The sequence below is a fragment of the Myotis nattereri genome, assembly GCF_964212035.1.
Source record: "Myotis nattereri genome assembly, chromosome: 1".
NCBI classification, from domain to species: domain Eukaryota; kingdom Metazoa; phylum Chordata; class Mammalia; order Chiroptera; family Vespertilionidae; genus Myotis; species Myotis nattereri.
In genome coordinates this window covers 72998589-73022561 of record NC_138075.1, presented here as the reverse complement: position 1 = coordinate 73022561, position 23973 = coordinate 72998589, and the positions used below count along the sequence as shown (strand labels likewise).

Here is a 23973-nt window from a genome sequence, read left to right as displayed (position 1 = left end):
AAGGCCAATAGTAGGTAATACCACTGTATCACTGGGAGCATTATGTGGCATATTATCTGCCCCCATAGCAGATGCTCAATGTTAGTCTCCATTCCTCCTTTGTGTTCTTGTCTGCCTCCTGCCTTGGACCTGAAGTCAAGGATGACATTTTTCATTTTTGTACCCACAGGACCCATGGGGATTGCTCAATAATTATTTGTTGACTGAATAAAATGTTCCATTTTACTGGTTATCAACTTGAGGCTTAGAGAACTTAAGTGATCTGCTCAAATCATACAGTTAGGAAATGGCTAAACCAAGAACCACAATACAAATCTAATGCTTAAGCCGATACTTTTTTTGGGTCCAGCTGCATAAAATTATGAAGTTGCTAAATAAAGTGGTTGCTGATAATTTCTATAGCTGACTACTTAGTTACTATCACTTATCTGTCTGCTTTCCAGCTTTCTATTCCCTTTGCCTTTATAGATTGTCTTAATTTAAAAATCCCCTTTCTATCTTATAGCGATATTTCGAAAGTGAATGAGAGTAAATGTGTGTGCTCCTCCATCTGTGAGGCAGAGATCCCACTATTTTATTTTTCATGCTGAAGTATTCATTGGTGTTTCTAATAATGGAATCCTGAAAATGATGTATCTGTACTTAATACAAAGTAAAATGTCTGCTTTCTGTTGAATTTCTTATGGCCAGTTTGAAGGTGCATGTTACCAATGGTTTTTTATGTCAGGGGTGGTGTGTGTGTGTGTGTGTGTGTGTGTGTGTGTGTGTGTCTGTTTATTCTTAAAGAAATCTACTGACTACACATATGAGGAGGAGGAGCTAATTTGGAGATGGGATGCAGTGTTCTAGAAGCTGGGGGCGGGGGGATGGGTTAAACCTGAACCCAACAAAAAGAACAAGAACCCAAACATAATCTGCTAAAAATAAAATAGCAATATGGACTAACTGACTAACTGAAGCTCTTTGTGAACTGAATTCAGATTTCTCCAGCTCCCCAAGCAGCTAGAAAAGTGATGTTATCTCAATGTCACGGGCTGTGCTCTCTCCCTAGAAATCTAAGTTTTATGGCTGTCTTTGGAAATCTGGAGACTCAGGGGGGGACCTTGATTGTGCTCTGGATTTCCATCCCATGCACAGATGCTGCTCTCAACGCCAACTGGAGCATCACTTGCATTAAAAAGAAAATCTGCTTTGAAAGTAGAGAAGGGATGTAGCCACACTTCCCAGGTGCAGGGGTCCTGACTATGATTCTTTCACCCTCCAGCTTCAAGTTTCAAATGAAAGCAGACCCTACATTCCTTCACTGGGAGGAAGAATTTCTAATGCTAAGCAGAAAGCAAGACAACACTTGCATTGAGGTTGTACAAATGAATGCAACTCACAGCAGCCGAAACCTGAGTCCATAATGAGGGGACTACTCCATTTTAATATCTAAGGGAACTCCGGGTATGGTATCATGGCAACAGTATCACCTTCAGTGGTTTGCTTGAAGAAAATCTTGCAGAAACATGAACAGAATACATGAAGATTTGGCATTTATTTGATGAGCCAGTGATCAAAGTATTTAATATCTTTTGTTGTGTATGTTTTAACTTTTGAGAAATGATACAAATAATATTCAGCTTATAAAAATTAAAATATGCAAGTACCTAAAGAAGATGATCAGTAGTTTTTCCTTTAAAATATAAGCACTGCCTTGTAGTTATTTTAATAAACTTATATACCCAAATATATTAAGGAGGGAGTACAAAAAGTTATTTTGAGATAAAGAATGAAAGTGTCTCCTCTCATAGAACTTTGCTGAAAGCGTTTCAAAGAACTATCAATCAAGAAAGAAATTAAACCCAGAGTGATTTATTGAAATACTAGAGGCCCGGTGCACAAAAATTTGTGCACTCGGTGGGGGGGGGGGGGGGCAGGGAGGGGATGTTCCTCAGCCAGGCCTGTGCCCTCTCACAGTCTGGGACCCCTCAGGAGATAATGACCTGCTGGCTTAGGCCCGCTCCTGGGTGGCAGAGGGCAGGCCCAATCCCTAGGTGCAGCCCCTGGTCGGGCTCAGAGCAGGGCCGATTGGGGAGTTGGGGCACCGCCCCCTGTCATGCACAGAGCAGGGCCCATCAGAGGGTTGGGGAGCTCCCCCCTGTCATGCACAGAGCAGGGCCCATCAGGGGGTTGGGGAGCTCCCCCCAGTCACTCACAGAGTAGGGCCGATAGGGGAGTTGGGGCACCGCCCCCTGTCACACACAGAGCAGGGCAGATCAGGGGGTTGGGGCGCCGCACCCTGTCACAGGGCAGGGCCGATGGGGAGGTTATGGCTCTACCCCGTCACACACAGAGCAGGGCCCTTGGGGGTGGGGGGTTGGGGCGCCGCACCCTGTCACACACAGAGCCGCAGGGCAATCAGGGGGTTGGGGAGCTCCCCCCTATCAGGCACAGAGCAGGGGTAATCTCGGGTTGGGGCGCCTTCCCCTGTCAGGAACAGAGCAGGGCCGAATGGGAGGTTGTGGCCCCGCCTCCTGTCACACACAGAGCTGCAGGGCGATCAGGGGATTTGGGCGCTGCCCCCTGTCATGCTGATCCCGGTGCCGGGATGCCTCGCGGCTCCACTGATCCCGGTGCTGGGAGGCATATTACCCTTTTACTATATAGGATAGAGGCCTGGTGCCCAGGTGGGGGCCGGCTGGTTTGCCCTGAAGGGTGTCCTGGATCAGGGTGGGGGTCCTCACTGGGGTGCCTGGCCAGCCTGGATGAGGGGTTGATGGCTGTTTGCAGCTGGTCACACACCCTTAAGGGTGGGGGTCCCCACTGGGGTGCCTGGCCAGTCTGGGTGAGGGGCTGAGGGCTGTTTTCAGGCTGGTGGGTGACTGAAGCTCCCAACCACTCCTTTTTTTCTTTTTCTTTTTTATTCTGGGCCAGCTTTAGCTCTGAGGCTCCAGCTCTTAGGCCTCCTCTACTGAAAGCAGGTTTCTGGCCTTTGTTTACCTTCTGTATTTGAAACAATGTTGCAATCCTCCTGGCTGAAGCCCAGCGACTAAAGCAGGTTTCTGGGGTTTTGTTTAGCTTCTATATTTGTAACATAGTTTCTTAGAGTTGCAGCTCAGAGGCCAGCAGCGGCAGGCGGGGAATGTTGGAGTCCTCCGTCACTGAAGCAAGCAAGCCTCATGTTCGCTTTAAGCTGCCTGGCTGCCAACCGCCATCTTGGCTGGCAGTTAATTTGCATATTTCCCTGATTAGCCAATGGGAAGGGTAGCGGTTGTATGCTAATTACCATGTTTCTCTTTTATTAGATAGGATGAGGAAAAATTATTTTAAAAAGTAGTCTTGTTTACAAAAGTGAGTACTATAAATACTTAATGTGGGTGAGTGGCATTTAACCAAGACAAATGTAACAGGAGGGGCATAGAAATTAACTTTAGATTGTGTTGAGTTAACTGTATATTAAATGCTTAGGAGAAAACACAAAAAGAATAAAAATGGAATGTAAAACTTCCAGGCTAGGAGAGGAAAAATACCTCCTAGAGAAAAATCTAGTAGCAAAGACATCAATTTGGTAGAAGTCAGTGTCTTAGTCTGCTCAAGCTGCCATACCAAATACCGTAGGCCAGATGGCTTAACCAACAAAAATTTATTTTCTAACAATTCTTAGAAGTCCACCATCGAGATGCCAGCCAATTCAGTTCCTAGTGAATGCTCCCTTTCTTGAGTTCAGTCAGCTACCTTGTTGTTGTAGCCTCACATGAAGAAGAGACAGAGAAAGCAAGCTCTCTGGTGTCTCTTCTTATAAGGGCACTAATCCCATCATGAGGGCCCCATCCTCATGACCTCACCTAATTCTAATGACCCAAAGATCTCATCTCCAAATACATTGGAGATTAGGGCTTCAACAGATGAATTTTGGGAGGACACCACAGTTCAATCCACAATTGTCAGTAAAAGAAGAAAAGGAAACAAAACAAACAAAAGAAAATGCATAGTAAATAAAAATCACAAAATTCAATGACAGAAGTATCAAAATGGGATTTATTCATCTGATGACACACTATCTACTACATAGTTAAAATGAATAATATATATATATAATGGCCCAGGATTGTCACTACTTTTATGTGCATTTGATATTATTCCCAATAAAAAGTTTTTAAGGGGATATATATAGAAGAGATCCCAAAAACTAAATGTTGAATGGAAATAATGAAAAAAGCAGAATGCTGGAGGATAAGTAGAATATAACTCATTTGTAAAATTTGATACAGAGGAAACAATAGCCTGTATTTTCTACATGGATATTTAGTAGATATGTGGGTATTCAGTAAATGTATAAAAAACGCAGACCCATGGTTTAAAAATAGGCACCAATTTCAGGAGAGTGGAAGAAAAACAGAGTTGGGAGTTGAGGAGGAGTACAAAGACATTTTCATTGTGTCTGAAGTATTATTAACATTTTCTGAATGGCAGGCCTGGTGTTAAGTGTTGAAGATGACATGATGAGCAGAAACAGAGAAGGTTCCTGTCTTCACAGAACTATCTGAAGGGAAGTTGGATATTAATCAAAGAGTCATTCACAAAAACATAAATTATAACTGCGATGAGTTCAGGAAAGGTGTGGGGAGTGCAGGAGTCAGGAGAAAGGAAGCACTTACATGCAGAGACCAGCAAGTGCAAGAGCCTGGCAGTGGAGTGGGCATAGAGAGGACAGTCGCTAGAGAATGGGGGAGAGAGAGGGGAATGAACAGGGAGACAGGACCAGACCAGTTAGGTCTTGTGGGCCACAACAGGGGCTTGGGTTTTATCTTTAAAGCCTCAGAAAGCCATTGAGAGGCTCCTGGCATCACATGGGGACTCTAAGAGATAGCACTCAATGAGAAACTCTCTTGGGTAATGCAGTTCCCACCACGAGAGCTTCCTTTCCTCAATTGTAAAACAAAGGGGTTCGACAGGTGTCCTCCAAGGAGGATGGGGTAAAGGGGGATGGGGGAAGGAAACTTCTGAACTGAACCAGATGACAGACCTGACTACCTTCCCCGAAAGGCAGAGAGGCAGTGCACGCAGCCTCTGTGAGGTTTGCCTCACTTCTCTCTCCAAACATCTTTTTTTCCCAGTGGTTCCCTGAGGCCTCTCCGAAGGCTCCCAGCTGACCTAAAATGTTCACAACTTGTACCATCAGGAATATTACTTCAATTTTCACTGAAACCTCCCCTGTATTTGCTAAGATGGAGCAAATATAAATAAAAATAAATTACTGAAGGAAATGAATAGGATTGTAACATCTACAAAAGACAATTTGGAAACTAGATGAGGATACAATTGTCACTACTTTTATGTGCATTTGGTATTATTCCCAATCAAAAGTTTTTAAGGGGATATCTGGAAATTGATTGTTGTAAACAGTGATTTTCAAACTTTTCTCACCAAAAACATTTTATGTTGCAACCTGGTATATACATGCATGGGCTGAGACAGAGTTCCACAACACATCATTCACCCTCACTATATACTCTAAGATCGTCTATTCCCTGCCCTGCTTGGTTTCTTTTTTAAATGCTGCTTGAAATCTACTCAACTGATTTTAAGACCCATTTAATGGCCCATGACCAACAGATTGAAAAGCACACTTATCAACACAGTCAAATAATTCTGGGCAACTGAATATTTGCCTGTTGGCTTGGGTCAAGAGAAGAGTAGTGACTGTTTCGGGAGGAATGGAGGAGAAAAGCCATGGAGATCTTCCCAGCCTCCTTGGAAAAGTGTGACCCCCATCTGGCAAGGGGGTGTCATCAGGGCTTAGCAAAATGGGAGAGCCTCCCACGTTACCAGTTCTGCGCACGTGTCCCAGTTGCCCAGCTTTTCTTACACAGGTTCATTTGCCTCTAGAAACTACTGCCAGCCAAAGGTCAGGGCCTGTCTGCTCTGAGCAGCTCCTCCCCACCTGCCTCCTGTTTCTGCCTCCCCCGAGGTTCAAGCCAATCCTCAGGCATTTCTTTAACTTGCCGGGTTATGAATTTATGTCCCATTCTCTTTCTTCCCTCCTTCCCCCAAAATGGTGACTATCCTCCCAAATTCAGTGCCATCAACAAGAGCAACATCTTCAAAAGAAGAGGGGTGAGGTCATGGCCAAGGCTCACTCGGCACATTAATCCCATTAAAGCCAAGGTTGGCCCTGCAAACAGGGGACAAGCAGAGAGCCTGACATCTGAAAAAGAGGAGGTGTAGGGTACATTTGAGTTCAATATTTAAGAATGAAATTTGAACTGTTCAGTTCTTCGACAAATAGCAACAAGGTACCCACTGGGATGGAAGGTGAGAATATCAGGACCGAATCAATAATTCAAAGGGCGTGATGAAAATACAGAAGAGACCGTACCTTGATCTGCTATAAAATAACCTCAGGGATGCAATTATACAATGCTTTCAAAGGGGCCCACAAATTCGGCAATATCATATATGTGAACTTTTCACTGACTGTAAGCAAGCATTTGCATTGCCTGAACTTCCTAAAACGCATGTTTCCTCAGCTGGTGCAAATGTTGCTATTGGTGCCAAGTGGAAGGGCATTTCTGCTTCTCCTACCGAAAAAGCCGTATTTCTTTCAATATTAAGGTTACTAATGGCTGGGGCCCTGTAATCTACATGAGTAGGTTAATTCTTATGTGTCCTAGATAGTTGAGAGGGAAAGAGATTTAGAAATTTGGCTGAACGGGGATGCAGACACCGCAAAACTGGAAATGAAGGCGTGCAAAGGGAGCAAGGAAAAGCTGGGGAAGGGTCTCTGTACCCCAGCTCAGCACCCAAGGCGACAGTATCCTCCCTGAGCATGACTGAGGGATGCCAGTTCACAGGTGTGTGATTTAAGGTTTGATTATATTATGGCAATAGAAATATTTTGTCAAATAGTAACAGAGTTGTTATGACAGTGCTAGTAGATCACAAATCTTCAGTGTTTTTAGAAGTGGAGACATGGCTTGACTTGATCTCATGTCCTGTTATCAAGGACATGCCCTGAGAAATGTCTTTATCTACAAAGTTGAAAGTTACAAAACATTTATAAGTCAACGAGACTATTTTTACCCATCATTCAAAATGATAGCACATTTTGCCCACAGGCAAAGGGATGTGACTCTTATCATGGTTTCCTCCATCGGTAGGCCCGCAGAGGGAGGCCCAGGCCAGCCAAGTGATGGCACCCCACACCTGTCACCTGCAAAGGGAGGCAACTGGTGGCGGGGGAGTGGGGACAGCACCGCACAGATGGCCAGCAGCAGGGGTAGGGCCAGCTGCCGGCAGCCAGGGGAAGGAAAGCCCCTATAGACTCTGATCGCCAGCCAGGCCTAGGGACCCTACCCGAGGGTCCCTAGATTTTGAGAGGGTGTAGGCTGGACTAAGGGACACCCCCCACACACACCCGTGCATGAATTTCATGCACCAGGCCTCTAGTGGTTTAATAAAAGTCTAGTAATAGATACAGAAAGAAGAAAATAAGCACACAAATAATTTGAATTATGATTAGCATGAAATTGCAGAACAGACCAAAATAATCTATAGTGACAGAAAGAGTGGTCTGGGGTTGAAGTGGAGAAGATTAAATCTGGAAGAGCAGGAAGGAATTTTGGGGGCTATGAAGTGGGCTATATTTTCATTGGCAGTGTAGTTACATTTGTCAAAATCATTGAATTACGTACTTAAAGTGAGCATGTTTTATTGTATGTAAATTGCACCTGAATAAATGTTAAGTTAAAGCGGGAAATATATGTGATGTGGAGAAAAGGAACCAAGAGTGGAGGCAAAGGAGGAGTTTAACTTAAATGAGGTCTCAAGGAGGCTTCTCTGTGCAAATGAGCTTCTCAACATGAGGAAGAAAGAGGCCTGAGCAGAAGGAATCACATGAGCAAAGGCCCTGATCATTTTCCTTATTTTTCTTGCAAAAGAGGACTTTATTAAGACAAAAGTCATAATTTCGCTCTTCCCTGAAGAGAAGGCATATGCAACCAGATGATCCCCCCAAAGTCCTTCTAGATGACAATATAGATGACTAAGTGCTAAAGGGTATGAGGTTTCTTTTTAAGGTGATAAAGTGTTCTAAAATTGACTGTGGTGATGATGGCACTTAATCTGTGAATATACTAACACACACACCACACACACACACACACACACACACACACACACAGTTCAATTGTACACTCTACATGAGTGAATTGTATGGTATGTGAAGTATATCTTGAAGCTTTATTTAAAAAAAATAAAGATAACAATTAAGATAACATAATTGTATGATGAGACAGATTTGGGTGCAAACTTTGGATGCAGACTAAAGCAAAATATCCTGGATAAAATCCTTCATTTTTACTTTCTTAGCATCCTACTCACATGTTGAACCAACAAGATGTAACTGGAGTAACTTCATATAGGTTTTCTGTTTCATTCATATGCCCAAGAAAAACAAATCTCCCCCCATACTCAAAAAGTGGAATAAAATTACCCAATTAATAGATTTTTGTTTCTGAAGGCATAGCACATTGGACACCCTGAAAAACAGTCCCGATTACATTTATTATTTTAAATGTGTTATTCAGACATAACATCGTCTCAGAGCCCTAAAACAAAGTTAAATCCTGTGGAGGTGAGTGTCTGAAGCTTACAATGACAGTCAGAATAAGCTAGGTTATGCAGTGGCTGCAAGCACCATCGCAGTGGTTGACATAACGACAGTTTATTTCTCATTCATGCTTCATGTCTGCAGGGGCCCTACCCAATCTAATCCTGTGGGGAACTGGGCTGATGGAGGCTTCCATTCAACATGTGCATATGTGGCAGATTTTTGCTTCCTTAGATCAGCGGTTCTCAACCTGTGGGTCGCGACCCCTTTGGCGGTTGAATGACCCTTTTCATGGGGGTTGGCTAAGACCATCCTGCATATCAGATATTTACATTACAATTCATAACAGTAGCAACATTACAGTTATGAAGTAGCAACGAAAATAATTTTATGGTTGGGTCACAACATGAGGAACTGTATTTAAAGGGCCAGAAGGTTGAGAACTACTGCCTTAGATCATGCTTAATTCTCTTAGATTGTGGAGATCTATATATATAAAACCCTAATATGCAAATAGACGAAATGGTGGAACAACTGAACAACTAAACAACCAGTCACTATGACGTGCACTGACCAACAGGGGTTAGCGCAGAACATGGCGGGCATCGGCAGCAGGCAGCAGAGCGCAGAACATGGCGGGCGCTGGCGGCGGCAGGATGCTGGAGCAGGTGAGCAGGGGCACCAGACCAAGGCAGGGCATGAGTCACTGTCATTGGGGTGAGCCTCCAGTGGTTACTGGAAATTCTTTGCTCCTGCACAATGCAATCTGGCCTGGCCCTCGCACCTGCTTGGTGCCAGTGGGTGCAAGTGGCAGCTGCAGGCCCCAATCGCCCCTCAGGGCTTCTCCATCTCCCTCTGCTCCTGAGGGGCAATCGGAGCAGCAGCTGCCATTCAGCAGCCGCTGCTGGTGCAGCCCCAATCACTCAATGCCGTCAGCATGTGGAAGCAGCAGCGGCAGTGGGAGCGGGACTGCTGGCAGACAGGGGACTGGGAGGTCGCGGTGGAAGGGCCCATGTGGGTGCATGGAGGATGGGCCAAGACCCACCCCTGTGCCCACCACAGCCTCACTGCCCACAGTTCCTTTCAAGGTGTACAAATTTGTGCACTGGGCCCCTAGTAATATATATTTTTTGTATCTTCCCTCTTAAGATTTATATTTAAAGTAAGCACTCAACAAGTTCTTCCTATTGAAACCCTCACCCCTACTAACCTACGGTTTTCTTGTTAAAAACTAGAATCCTCATATTATATTTCTGTGATGGAGCTCCCCCTTATGTACTAAAATCAAACGGGTTATTATAGCACAATGGAATTGACACTCTAGGGCAGTGGTCGGCAAACTCATTAGTCAACAGAGCCAAATATCAACAGTAAAACGATTGAAATTTCTTTTGAGAGCCAAATTTTTTAAACTTAAACTATATAGGTAGGTACATTGTTATTAACTTAATTAGGGTACTCCTAAGGCTTAGGAAGAGCCACACTCAAGGGGCCAAAGAGCCGCATGTGGTCTAGGGTAATGGGTATAAAAGAGAGTATGGCTACCCTTTACTGTAAGATTTAAACAGTTTTAAAATAAGTTCCTTCAACTAGAGAGGAGGCTCAAAGTGACATGAAAAGTGCTTCCTACACTGAGAATTCAGGAAGCCAATTTAGATGTTTGAAAAGGCTCTGTAATGTAAGGCCACAGTTGATTATTAATTAAAATCTTTAAACCCTCTATCATGGAGTCAAACTTTTTCTTAGTTCATGCATCTACTGAGGTCACTCTCTCCTTTGGCAGATGAAGGAGGACCTCGCTCTACATTCTCGGCCTGTGGAGCATGTGCTCCCTAAATTCTGTCGTTGCTCTTGGACTACTGAGTCTTTCAGTGAGAATCGCTGCTCACTAGACCATTCTGGACCCAAATGCCAGAATTCACCTACTTTAAATATCATTCAGTGAACCACTTCTCTGCTCTGGAAATGTCATCAGCAAAAAACACACATTCTCTCATATCAAATCCAAATTTCCACCCTTGTCTTTCAGTTCTTCCACAACACACACACACACACACACACACACACACACACACACACCATGTGTGTGCGCGTGCAATGTATGATTGTGTATTGTATATTATCTTATCTAATAAAAGAGAAACATGGTAATTAGTGTATGTCCGCTACCCTTCCCATTGGCTAATCAGCGAGATATGCAAATTAACTGCCATCCAAGATGGCAGCCGGCAGCCAGGCAGCTTAAAGCGAACATGAGGCTTGCTTGCTTCAGTGACGGAGGAAACCAACGTTCCCCGCCTGCCTTGCCGGCCTCTGAGCTTGCAGTTTGAAACATTGTTACAAACATAGAAACTAAACAAAACCCCAGAAACCTGCTTTCAGCCAGCCAGGATCTCAGAGCTGGAGTTGATACAGTGTTTCAATTATAGAACCCAAACAAACCAGATACCTGCTTTCAGCAGCAGAGGTCTCAGAGCTGGAGCCAGAGCTAAAGCTGGCCCAGAATTAAAAAAGAAAAAGAAAAACAGGAGCGGTTGGGAGCTTCAGTCACCCACTAGCCTGAAAACAGCTCTCAGCCCCTCACCCAGACTGGCCAGGCACCCCAGTGGGCACCCCCACCCTGAAGATGTGTGACCAGCTGCATGCAGCCATCATCCCCTCACCCAGGCTGGCCAGGCACCCCAGTGGGGACCCCCACCCTGATCCAGGACACCCTTCAGGGCAAACCAGCCGGCCCCCACCCGTGCACCAAGCCTCTATCCTATATAGTAAAAGGGTAATATGCCTCCCAGCACCGGGATCAGTGTGACAGGGGCCAGCGCCCAAACCCCCTGATCGGCCCTGCTCTGTGCCTGATAGGGGGGAGCTCCCCAACCCCCTGATCACCCCACGGCTCTGTGTGTGACAGGGTGCGGCACCCCAACTCCCTGATCGGCCCTGCTCTGTGGGTGATAGAGGGTGGCACCCCAACCCCCTGATCCTCCCTGCTCTGTGCGTGACAGGGGGGAGCTCCCCAACCCCCTGACTGGCCCTGCTCTGTGCGTGACAGGGGGTGGTGCCACAACCTCCCCATCGACCCTGCCTTGAGTGTGACAGGGGGCAGTGCCCCAACCCCCCAATCGGCCCTACCCTGAGCGTGACTGAGGGTGGCATCGCAACCTCCCAATCTGCCCTGCTCTGTGCATGACAGGGAGCGGCGCCCCAACTCCTCAACAATCGGCCCTGCTCTGAGCCCGACCAGGGGCTGCACCTAGGGATTGGACCTGCCTCTGCCACCTGGGAGCAGGCCTAAGCCAGCAGGTCGTTATCTCCCAAGGGGTCCCAGACTGCAAGAGGGCACAGGCCGGGCTGTGGGACCCCCCTCTCCCCCGAGTGCACAAATTTTTGTGCACCAGACCTCTAGTACCTATATAAGAATATTAATAACAATGATTATAGGGCATTAACTAAAGTCCTACTATGTATTAAGGCCTGAGCATAAGATCTACTTTATTCCATTTAATCCTCACAGCAATTTTGAAGGGCATTCTATTATCTATTATGTGTTTTATAAGCACCAACACAGCACATCTGTGTTTCCAAAGCCCATGCTCCAATGATGGCGAACCTTTTGAGCTTGGCGTGTCAGCATTTTGAAAAACCCTAACCTAATTCTGGTGCCATGTCACATATAGAATTTTTTTGATATTTGCAACCATAGTAAAACAAAGACTTATATTTTTGATATTTATTTTATATATTTAAATGCCATTTAACAAAGAAAAATCAACCCAAAAAAAATGAGTTTGCATGTCACCTCTGACACGTGTGTCATAGGTTTGCCATCACTGTTCTAGCCCTACCAAATCCCAATTGGCCTCATTGCTTCATCCCAATACATACCCCCTGCTCTAGTCAGGCTCCCCACAACCTTCCTGTCCCCTAAACTACCCTCTGCTAATTCCATACCTCTGTTTCTCCCAGAAAACCCTTAACACTTTTCAAGACCAAAAGCAAACCCCATTTTTGGATGATGCCTTCTTTCCAATGTAGGAATGAAGATGTGTTTGAATCATCTTGAAATCTGAATTTCCTTGAAAACACATAGTCCACTCAAGCCAGCAGCCCTCTCCTTGTCTGCCCCTATCCAACCCACCAGCACATCCTGCCACTGCAGCTTATAGAACCCATCTCAACTTTGTCCACACTTCTGTCCATCTCCATGGCTTCCTCCAGGCCCAAGCCCCAGTGTCTCCCACCTGCACCAGTGTAAGAGCCTTGCATGGTTTACTAGCCTCCACTTTTGCTTTTTCAATCCAATCCCCATGTAGCACCTAGAATGAGCATTTAAAATATATGTTTTATATTTTCATGCTTAAAACCCTTTATCGTAATTCTGTCACACAATATTATTCAAACTTTTTATCACAGTCTATAGGTCCCATAGGATAGGTGTTCTCCGGGTCACTTACTCTTCTCCTCCTCAGCCTTTCATCGCTCTCCATCCACTTGGCTCTTCTCACTTCTTTGAACCTGACGGACTCGCCTACCTCTGAGTCTTTGCAGGTATTATTTCCACTGCCTGCTTTTCCATTCTTCAGGTCTCAGAATTAATGTCAGTCTGCTCTTTAGGAATACAATTAAGTGTAGTTATAATAGGGGAGGTAGGGAGAATGTTCTGGGTAGCCCACATTGGGTAGAAGACACTGAAAGAAGTCCAAAGGGTAGATTCTAGTGTTAAAGATTTCTTGGGGAAATTTTACTACTTTGCCTAAAGCAGGTTTTGCTTTTACTTTTTTTCTTTTATTTTTTTTCAGATTTGCTTTTAAATTCCCTTCATGATGTCTGCTCTATCATACCCTACATGACACCTACCCTGTCACTACCCAGTAGTCTTTCCAAAGTTCTTCAAGTCATCTTTCTGTGTTAAGCACTAAACCTGTTCACCCAACTGCTTGCTTACCTGTGACTCCAGAGGCCATTTCTCATTTACTATTAATGCCACTTTTTAATTCAGCTTTACTGCAACCTTCCCTTGGGTTTGTTTTCTTTCTGTCTCTCCTCTCCAACCCTGATTCCCATGGTAGAGCAATAAGCAAACAACACTGTGGAGGAACATGCAGACCACTCCTGCTTAATTCTCACCTCACTCAGCTCCCCTTCCCACACAGGGGAGAGGACCCAGAGCCCTAAGGATTCAGAGATCTGTACTTGCTCTGAAGCTCTTTACCCTCCTAGTCAGCCCTTCTTGTATCTATTGCACACAGAGCGGATGAGTGAACTGCAAGAAATATCTTCTAGCATCAGATTCGCCAGTGACCAAAGGCATACTTTTGCAATCTCCCTCAGAGCTTTTTTCCTGCATCTCTTTTAATGTGAGTTTGGTTGCCATAGTAACAGCCAAACTCTGCTGGAGAGTTTCCTTCTATAATGAGCCTGGAAGACCCTAGGATAAATATAGACAACCTTTGCTGTTTTAGGCCTAAAAGACTAAAAATTTCTTCCCTACCTATCATTTACTAGGAAATATTTGTAGTAGCTATATCATTTTAATTCTAACTTATTATTTCCTTTTAAATACATGGATAAATTGGTCATACAGAGAGCACTGGGTTCCTGAGCCCCTGGGTTACACTATATTCTAGAAAAAAATTGATCAATCACATGTATCACCATCCAAATATTCTTATTCTTGCCTCCTAATTTTGTTTGAGTGAAATCATTGTTCTTCTCAAGTCCTTCTCAGGACCTGCTAAATCAAACAAAACTCCTGAACTAGAAGTTGGAGCCCTTCAACAATTGGTCTCCCTGCTAACTACCCTAATCTCTGGTTCTAGCTCCTTGGGTATGGTGTGCATGTCAGTTTGTTCCCTTCCTTTGGAGAATTAGCCCTCTCACACTCAATGATATTGATGGCAGGGAAAATATGTCTCGGTCCTCAAGTCTGGCCAGACTGAGACTTCCCTGGAATTTCCGACAGAACTGTATGGGAAGATACTCTTTTAATACAGAGGCTGATAAGTTAGTTGGTAGATTGTGAATCTTGGGCCATGATGTCCAACATGTGGGAAAATCCTCTGTTAGCCTGTTTGGGCTACCATAACATAATAGCATGGACTGGGTGACTTAAACAATAGAAATGTATTTTCTCGCAGTTCTGGAGCATAGAAGTCAAAGACCAAGGTGCCAGCCGCATTGGTTTCTGGGGAGGCCTCTCTGCCTGGCTTGTAGATGGCTACTTCCTGCTTTGTGTTTACCTGTCCTTTCCCCTGTACATGCCCAATCCTGAGGTCTCTTCCTCTTCAATGAGGACACCTGTCTTATCTGATTAGGGCCAACTTCTGACATCATTTAGCCTTAATTACCCCCTTAAAGGCCCTGTCTCCAAAAACAGTCACATCGGGGAGTTAGGGTGTCAGCACATGGATCTAAGGGGATATAATTCAGTCTATAACAGATCCCATAGAAGAAATGGAGAGAAAGGTGGAGCCCTAGTGACATTGTTTTAGGGCCTCGGTTAGTAAATCAAGTCTACCCTTTTAAATATTCCATTTTCTTTGCAATTTTCTTTTTCTCTCTAACTCTACTCTCTTGATTATTTAAACACATCTACATAACAACCATTGCTAAGAAGTGACAATTGTTGAAAAAAGTGACAAAAGGTGTTTTGATATGTTAGAAATGAACAAAAACACTCCTTTCATTATAAGTTGAGAAGAAATATATATATATATATATATATATATATATATATATATATATATATATATATATTACATTGTATCTTAACTGCAAACATACTCACTGTAGACATCTCTATTATTTTACACATGTGGAGGTGGTCTTAAGAAAAACTCTGTCACCTTAGTACCATCCTTAAGCACAATTATTAGAAGACTCAGCTGTTCTAATATCTTACACCCCATCATTAGCTGAGATGAGAAAACTTTGGAATTCAACAAGAATCTGCATGGTTATCACTTCTGAAAGCTGATTCTGAAAAACTTCTACTTTTAAGTAGGAATGATTATACCCATTCCCTTTCCATTTATACAAAGAAAGAACCATAGGCGATACCCCAGCCAGTTGTCTAAACTTGAAGTATTAATACTATATTTAGAGGTTAAATTCATAATACTTATTGTATTCAACTTGAGAGATGAAAAATAAAGACACAGATACTGGCGAAATCATTTCTCCCTATATTTGCCCCAAATCCATGTCTCTGCTGAAACCTAGCTTGTAAGCCAATTTATCTGTGCTACAGGATACAACTGAGGGGGACAAAAGTAAAATCTACGATAAACTTTATATCTTATCTATAGAAAATGCCACCACATTTATTTATTATATAATCCTCAATGCAGAGAAAAACTTCCACTCAGCTATGCTAAGTATGGAACTCTAAATTCTGAGGTTGTTAAGCACAGAAAGTGTGCCCTGATCCCCTTTATGTCCCCTGGACCGACTATCTTGCTTGGTCTAAAGTCAGGAATCAAGAGATATCTTTTAGCCCAGGCCAGGTAGCTCAGTTTGTTGGAGCATCATCCCAATACACCAAGATTGAGGGTTTGGTCCCTGTTCGGGGCATGTACAAGAGGCAACCAATGCATGCATAAATAAATACAATAACAAATCAATATTTCTGGCTCTTTCTCCCTTCCTTCCTTTCTCTCTCTCTCTCTCTTTCTCTCTCTCCTATAATCTTTTTAAAAGAGAGAAATTTTTTAATGAATAAGGTAAAGACGCATTAAACCTTGAATGATGACAGTGGCAGCTTACTAAGGATGTGTCTGATGAGCCTAAAATACCCCAAATTTTCAACCCAGACTCCCAAAGGGTGTGTGACAGAATTGAGTTACTCTTGATAGGCCATGACTAAAGTTTTACATCTACATGATTATATTTATAAGTTTAGTTGTAAACTTTACGACTAAAGTTTTACGACTGAAAATGGTTTTAGATGCACCATTAGAATGAATGTCAGAAAATCTGGGTTTTTGTCTGGGGAATTCAAAAAACAAACTGTTTAACATTGTACCAGTTGCTCTAAAAGGTCATTAACAATTAATTTGAAAATGAAAAAAAATAAAGCATCTCAATGAAGTTGTAGTCTATCCAAACTGATTTCCTAAAAGTTCATCAGCTCTCACCAACCTACCTATACACTGGCTTCCTTCCTTGTGTGCTGGCTCCTGCCCCATTTCCTTCTGCTGAGATTTCCTCCTTGCTCATCTTACCTCTCTAGTGCTTGACCATTCTTCAAGACCCAGACCCATGTCTGTCTCCTTGAAGTCACACACATTGGGGGTTCACGTGAGTGTATGTGAGCCCCTCAAGGACAGAGCGTGCTTATTCTTTTGTGTACTGTCCTCAGCACATCCCCTGCCATATTGCAGAGTGCCCTGAATGGAGGAAAAGGAATATTGTGGTTTTCCGCTCCCCTTCCTCCCTCAGGACTTCCTAGCCTTAACTCGACTCAACCCAAGATCCCAAGATTTCAAACAGGTGAAGAGACTGAAGACCTCTGTCCCACAAGTTGGTCGCTGATTAGGCAGGAGTTTCTGGCACCTGTTTCCTCTGCTTGTTTTGAACCTGCATGGTGGTCCTGATTTGTTTAGGGGACATTTGAATGGATCACACCAGGCTTAACTGTCAGCTGGCTTCCCTGTCTCACTGCTAACATGTAACACAGGAAGACAACAGTAGAGTCCAAGAATTGAGAATTTAAGCTAATTTATACAAAATAATCTTTGACTTTCTCACTGCCAATATATAGGGTGTCCCCAAAACATGTACACACACTTTAACAGCTGATAACTCACTTAATTTTGAGAATGAACTGTCTGCTAATAAACAGTGACTTCATAATCATTCAAAGTGTGTATACATAATCATTTAAGTGTGTACATGTGGCTTCTGCAAAGTTATGAAAACAGCTGTAACATAGGCTTAAGCAATAATTTTCAATATCATTCATGGAAACCAATCTTAGAGAATTGTTTTATCTTCCATTTCTTGCACATGTGAAGCTAAACCTAATCTTTTCAGGTATGAAATAGGTTCGTGATTCTATACCAAAGTGTAAAATCAAAATTTAGTGTCATAACTCCCAGCTAAATGTTATACTAACCCACATGATGATCTTTGTGGTGGTGTAATATTACAGTGCTGACGGTGTCAGAGCCATCAATCGAGGAGCTCACTGTCAAAAATATGTGAACACTGGCCGTACTCCAAGCCTACCCCAAAAGGAAGTAAAAGAGGCTTTTGTAGGTTGCAAGTCCTGGTCTGGTTTATTTATAAAGCAATAAATATTAGAAGCACAAATAAATTGCACGTGTGTAAACAAACTGTACAATGGTTGATGAGAGATGAAGGAGGGTGGGTCGGAAGACTCCAAGAAGCATAATACTGTCATCCTGAATGTAAGGTAGACTAAAAGAGGAGGCACCTTAGAAGCATTTGCGGTGGACGATGGATGGGCCTGCCTCGTCGTACTCTTGCTTGCTAATCCACATCTGCTGGAAGGTAGACAAGGAGGCCAGGATGGAGCCCCCGATCCAGACAGAGTACTTGCGCTCAGGGGGAGCAATAATCTGCGGAAAGAAAACAGAAACTTCCAGGGAACTCTGAAGCTCCAAGCAACAGAGCATGCCACATGTTGGGGAGCCTCACAGAAAAAATATTAGGTGTTAACTCACTGTAATGCAAGGTACTGCATTCCACACATTAATATAGCTGAGTAAAGTTTTACACACTTTCTACTACTTCATTATTTCTATTATCATAGACTTTACAAAATAGAATTTTCTACTTCTCTGGACTCAAGTATAATGTGGCAGCAAGCTAAAAGGCCCAAAGTTGGGGACTTTTAAAATGTGTTCAAAGATTTAGGTGGGTGTTTTTTTTTCTTCAAAGATTTGTTTTAATCCACAGCTTGAAAGCATTTTTAAAGTCTCCTATCTTGGGGAAAATACTAGAAAGATCAGAAGAGAAAAAAAGTGCTAGAGCAGCTAAAAGATGAAGGTTTTAGTAGGCAGGAAGCGAAGTGTGAGGAGAAAGGAGTTAGGAATGCCTTCAGCTTGGAATACCAAGACCTGCTTCAGCTCCCCCAGGCAGGGTGTTCTTTACCTTAATCTTCATGGTGCTGGGAGCCAGGGCAGTGATTTCCTTTTGCATGCGATCAGCAATCCCAGGGTACATCGTGGTACCTCCAGATAAGACATTGTTGGCATACAGGTCTTTGCGGATATCAATGTCACACTTCATGATGCTATTATAAGTTGTTTCATGAATGCCAGCAGATTCCATACCTAGGAACAAGTTTTTTTAAAAAAATCAAAGTGCACTTAGGCCAGGGGCCATGGTGGAGGGGTGAGAACAGGACTCGTCTGTGTTGGTAAACTGTCACCATCTGTCTCTGAAACATGTGTTCCTTTATAAGATACACTGAAGGCATTTGTGGAACAGGTGTCCCTAAAAGTGCTCACAGTTAGCCCAGAACCGACTGCCAAGAAACGAACAATTGTGTCTAGCACCTGTTTGAAGCGAACACTTGCTGCATCCACCAGATGCATGGCGATGTATTGGAAAAGGATAAGACACACATTTAAGTTACATCCATGCAAGTTTTATTTATGCAGCAAAATAAGATCCCCGCAAGCTTCCTCCTGTAAACCATTCCTTAGGTGAGATGTTTGGCGACATATAAATGTCACTCCAGTTATTACTGTGAGTGTGACTGCTATTACATTGAACAAGGAGTAACTTAAAAGGAAAGTCGGCTACTTGGTAATGAAGCTGATTGGAATGAATCAGCACCCTTGAGTAGTCGCCTCTTTCCTGCAGATACGGATTAGTCAGGTCCTACTCTGCCTCATCCTTTCTTTTGAGGTGAAGTCTGTGTGTCATTTCACTAAAGTGATGGCCACCCCTTTAATGAGCCATCAGAACCTGAGGCTGAGCTGTGTGGGACTCCAAGCTACGATTTCTTTTAATTCAAGGGCCACTTCATCCTTCTTCCTCATAATAGATTTTACTCTGGGACCTCCCAAGATTTGCAGGGAAAAGCTGCGCCTCTGCCCCAGACCCCACAACTCACCGATGAAGGAGGGCTGGAAGAGCGTCTCGGGGCAGCGGAAGCGCTCATTGCCAATAGTGATGACTTGGCCATCAGGCAGTTCATAGCTCTTCTCCAGAGAGGACGAAGAAGCAGCGGTGGCCATCTCATTCTCAAAATCCAGAGCAACATAGCACAGCTTCTCTTTAATGTCACGGACAATTTCACGTTCAGCTGCAGAAATAAAGGGTACCCCAGTCAAGCTCTGAAGAATGAAGCCAACTATGGGAGGTAGATGGACTCACCGGTGAAGGAAAAAAAGCAGATAATGTTGTAGCACATGAAACACACACTCACCGGTGGTGACAAAGGAATAGCCACGCTCAGTGAGGATCTTCATGAGGTAGTCAGTGAGATCCCGACCGGCTAGATCCAGACGCATGATGGCATGCGGCAGAGCGTAGCCCTCATAGATGGGGACGTTGTGAGTTACGCCATCCCCGGAGTCCAGAACAATGCCTGTTAGAGGAAACAGACAGGGAGGAGGTAAATACCTGATGACACCAATTATGGCCAAGAAAAACTAGCACTGGGCATGGATCCAGATGAAATTAGATCCTTTACACACTAAGAATAAAAATGAGCATAATGAATGGTAAGTCTGAAGCCAGCCTTTTAAATATTGTAGTAGAAGAATTTCCCCAGGACACTCAAGTGACCATCCCTTTCATCAGCCTTGAGCACATTATGTAAGCACCCAGGCGTGTTTTTCTTTCCTCCCGTCTAACTAACATGTGTTTCTATCTCTTCTGACTCAGACCCTGTGGGGAATGTGGGTTCTCCTTGGTAATGATTGCCCAGGGGCTGTGATGGTATGAACACATACCAATGGCTGTTGCATTCCAGACTGATACTGTACATTGCACAGAGCCTTCATGTGACATCATAGTTTCTTTCAGCTCTCAGAAATACATGGGCTCTGAAACTAACCTCGGGGAATGATGGTTTCCTTTCTCCTTTAGCCCCGACACCTTCCCATGGAGAAGGGATCATTCATTTTCAGTTGGGGACACTGATTCCCAAGGTCAATGACTTGGGAATGTGACTAATCAGTGACTGTCCCCAGAGCCCACACATACCTGTGGTACGGCCAGAAGCATATAGGGACAGCACTGCCTGGATGGCCACATACATGGCAGGGACATTGAAGGTCTCAAACATGATCTGGGTCATCTTCTCACGGTTGGCCTTGGGGTTCAGCGGGGCCTCGGTGAGCAGAGTTGGGTGCTCCTCTGGGGCCACACGGAGCTCATTGTAGAAGGTGTGGTGCCAGATCTTCTCCATGTCGTCCCAGTTGGTGATGATGCCGTGCTCAATGGGGTATTTGAGAGTCAGGATACCTCGCTTGCTCTGGGCCTCATCTCCTACATAGGAATCCTTCTGACCCATACCCACCATGACACCCTGAAAGAAGAAAAAGATGGAAAGATCAAGCTTCCACTAGGTCAGGAATAAAACTGGTGCCTTATAAATTTGCATCTAACTGCCCAAGTCAAGGAATACCTTGTAAAGGCCAGAAACATCAAACAATAGGATTTTACCCCAATTTAGAAGTATCACTTAAAATCAATCTAGTACTTTTTTCCCGCCCACTTCCCCCCAGAATGTATAATTCTACTGTTTATAATATAGCTGTAGGTGAGGGGGGAACAATGCTATTTCACTGAAGTAGAGCCTCGCCTCATTTTAAAAATACCATAATGCCTTCACTAAATTACTAAGCTCATCACCCATGTCAACTAGAATATAAATGACTACATTGCGAAGTGACTGGATTCATGACACATTGTATTTCTCCTAAGAAAAGATTTTGACATTCATCAAGTAGCGATGGGCTGCTATGCCACTATCACGCTGCCAGGGAAGTCAGCCTGCCAGGGAGCTGTCCTGCCCATCACTCCCCAGCACTGAGCACAGCTCTCCTCTCTGGCAGCCTATCTGTCCAGGCATGTGGCAAAGCCAGCAAGGGTGGCATTTCTCTTCGTAAACAAGGTGGGATGTCACTATCACCATGGCACCTACTGACTCTGTCACGGCTGGCTTCTAAAAATGCAACAGCCAGGAAGCAGATAGATTACATCTGTTGGGAGCCCTGTAAACTGGCTGTGAACAAGAGCGAGGAATGTGGCTTGGCTCCTGCTTGGTTGAGAGAAGTTATATTCTTATGTTTTGAACAGGACTGGAAAGAGAGGCCAAGGAAAGAAAGCGAAGTGTACAAAGGATACAGGAGAAGACACCCAGGACTGGAAATGCAGGTCAAGAGCAGAGGAGAGAAACTGCTGCCCTTTCCCACCAGGGAGCGGCCCTTGGAGAGCTGTGCCCCTGAGGTGAATGGGGAATTGCGCAGGTCTCACTCTCCTTCAGTGGAGGGCGTGAGAACTGCTTGCCTCGACTTGGACTTGAAGCTAAACCATCTTTCACTTATTTGACCTAAAGAGTTCATGAAACAGGAGGCTCAGGTGAGGCAGTTCCTGGATTGCCAGCTCAGAGGTGGCAGGCAGGGGCGCGCGGCGGGGCTGGGACTGCTGCTGGGGACGCAGGCGGGTGGGAAGTTTACCTGGTGGCGCGGGCGGCCCACGATGGACGGGAAGACGGCGCGGGGCGCGTCATCGCCCGCGAAGCCGGCCTTGACCAGCCCGGAGCCGTTGTCGCACACCAGGGCGGTGGTCTCCTCGTCGTCGCACATCGTGGCACAGTTTCAGCGGCGTCTGCGGGTGGAGGAGAGGGGGCGGGCCGGGCTCAGCGCCGGCCTGCGGGGCTGGCCTTCCCCGCGCCCCGGGAGGAGCGGACAGAGCTCAGGGGCTTGGGGGGCACCTGCCACCTCTCTTCCCTTCGCGGCAGAAAAACAGAAGGGGTGGGAGGAGCAGCGGAGACTGGGGGTCGGAGTGCGGAGAGAAAGAAAGGGGAGGAATGACCCGGGCTCCCTGACCAGGAGGCTCGCCCTCTGTCCCAGGCGCAAGGAGGGACAGCCACCTCTTCTCACCAGGTCCTCCCCAGCCCTATCCATTTGCACCTTTTCGCAAGCTGGGAACCCACGTCCGCCCCATCGACACCCCCATCCATGCGGTGCCCCAGCCGGAGGGAAACGCGCACGAGAGCAGGGACCTCCAACACCTCGTGGACGGCCGTGGGTCCCTCTTCCGCGCGCCCCTCTCCAGGGACTTCCCAGGGCGAGAAAAGTTGGAATCAAATAGAAAAGTTTGGCCTCTTAAAGGGCAAAGTGCGAGCGGCGGGAGCACGGGCGCGGTCTCGGAGGGCTGGGCGGGCGGGCGCGGGGCGGCGCGGACTCACCGTCCGCGGGGCGGGCTCGGCTCGGCTCGGCTGGGGCGGCGGGCGCTGGCGTCCGGCGCGGGGCGCGCCGCTTTATACGCGCTGCCCGACGGGGTCAGTCGGAGCGGCGGGGGCAGGGGTGGGGGGCAGCCGGCCACCTTGCCTTATTTGGTCGCCTTCGCACCGCTGAGGAGCGCCGAGGCCATTCATGGAGCCGAGGGCAGGGGAGAGGATGAGCCAGGGGCCCCCAGACCATGTAAGGAAGGGGAGGGGGCAACCAGGGGATGGCCAAATAGGGAGCTGGGGAGGGGCGGGCGTGAAGGGTCGGGGGCAGGGAACACGACGTGCCGCCAGCCCTCCCCTCCCCCTCCCTGGTGGGGGCGATCCCTGGGTGTGCCTCCGAAGCCCCGCCAGCCCGAGACAATGAGCCACACAGAAGCGGGAGGGCCTGGCACCCAGCCCTCCGCTGAGGGGTCCCGACAGCTGGGCCAGGGCGCAGAGGAGGCGGCCGCTTCTCATCTTCCCCATCTGACGGCGACTGGAGGAGCGGAGCCTGGCGGCCCCGGGGCCCACGGGGCACCACCGCAGCGCGCTGGGCTGGCCAGGAAAGGGGCACCTGGCGGTCTAGGGTCCACCAGCCTGGATGACTTTCCTCCAGGAGCTGGGGCTGTGCTCCTGTGGGACAGAAAGCTGAGATTAGCCGAGGCCACCTTAGCCCCAACCCATGCAGGGCTCGGGCCAGGCCAGGGAAAAGGCTAGAGAGGGGACAGTGCGAGCCGGCCGGCCTTGCCGGAGAAGGTCAGGCTCACCCCTGCCCAGACATCAGGCGCTTTCCTCCATGCGCGGTTTTTGCTCAGGACTCTGGTCTTTGTCCAGAAGAGGATCCCGGCCTCCAAAGTCAGTGAAGAAACAAATGCCAAAGGCAGCTTGTCCACTTGCTGGTGGAAAGATGAACATCTGTAAACGGGGGGCAAAGCCCTTCACTCGCGGTGGAGACAAAACTGAGAGA

The 23973-nt window shown here is 45.9% G+C and overlaps 1 protein-coding gene across 1 annotated transcript; it reads right to left on the bottom strand.

Annotated features, from left to right (window-relative positions):
- Window positions 1-17846: 17846 nt before the first annotated feature.
- On the bottom strand, window positions 17847-22403 carry ACTC1 (actin alpha cardiac muscle 1). Its single transcript, XM_081099294.1, has 6 exons — window positions 22252-22403; window positions 20774-21098; window positions 19992-20153; window positions 19677-19868; window positions 18707-18888; window positions 17847-18171 (listed from the first exon to the last, which is right to left on the bottom strand). The coding sequence occupies exons 1-6, from the start codon at window positions 22378-22380 to the stop codon at window positions 18028-18030; spliced, it is 1134 nt and encodes a 377-aa protein (XP_080955420.1). The 5' UTR covers window positions 22381-22403; the 3' UTR covers window positions 17847-18027.
- Window positions 22404-23973: the final 1570 nt, after the last annotated feature.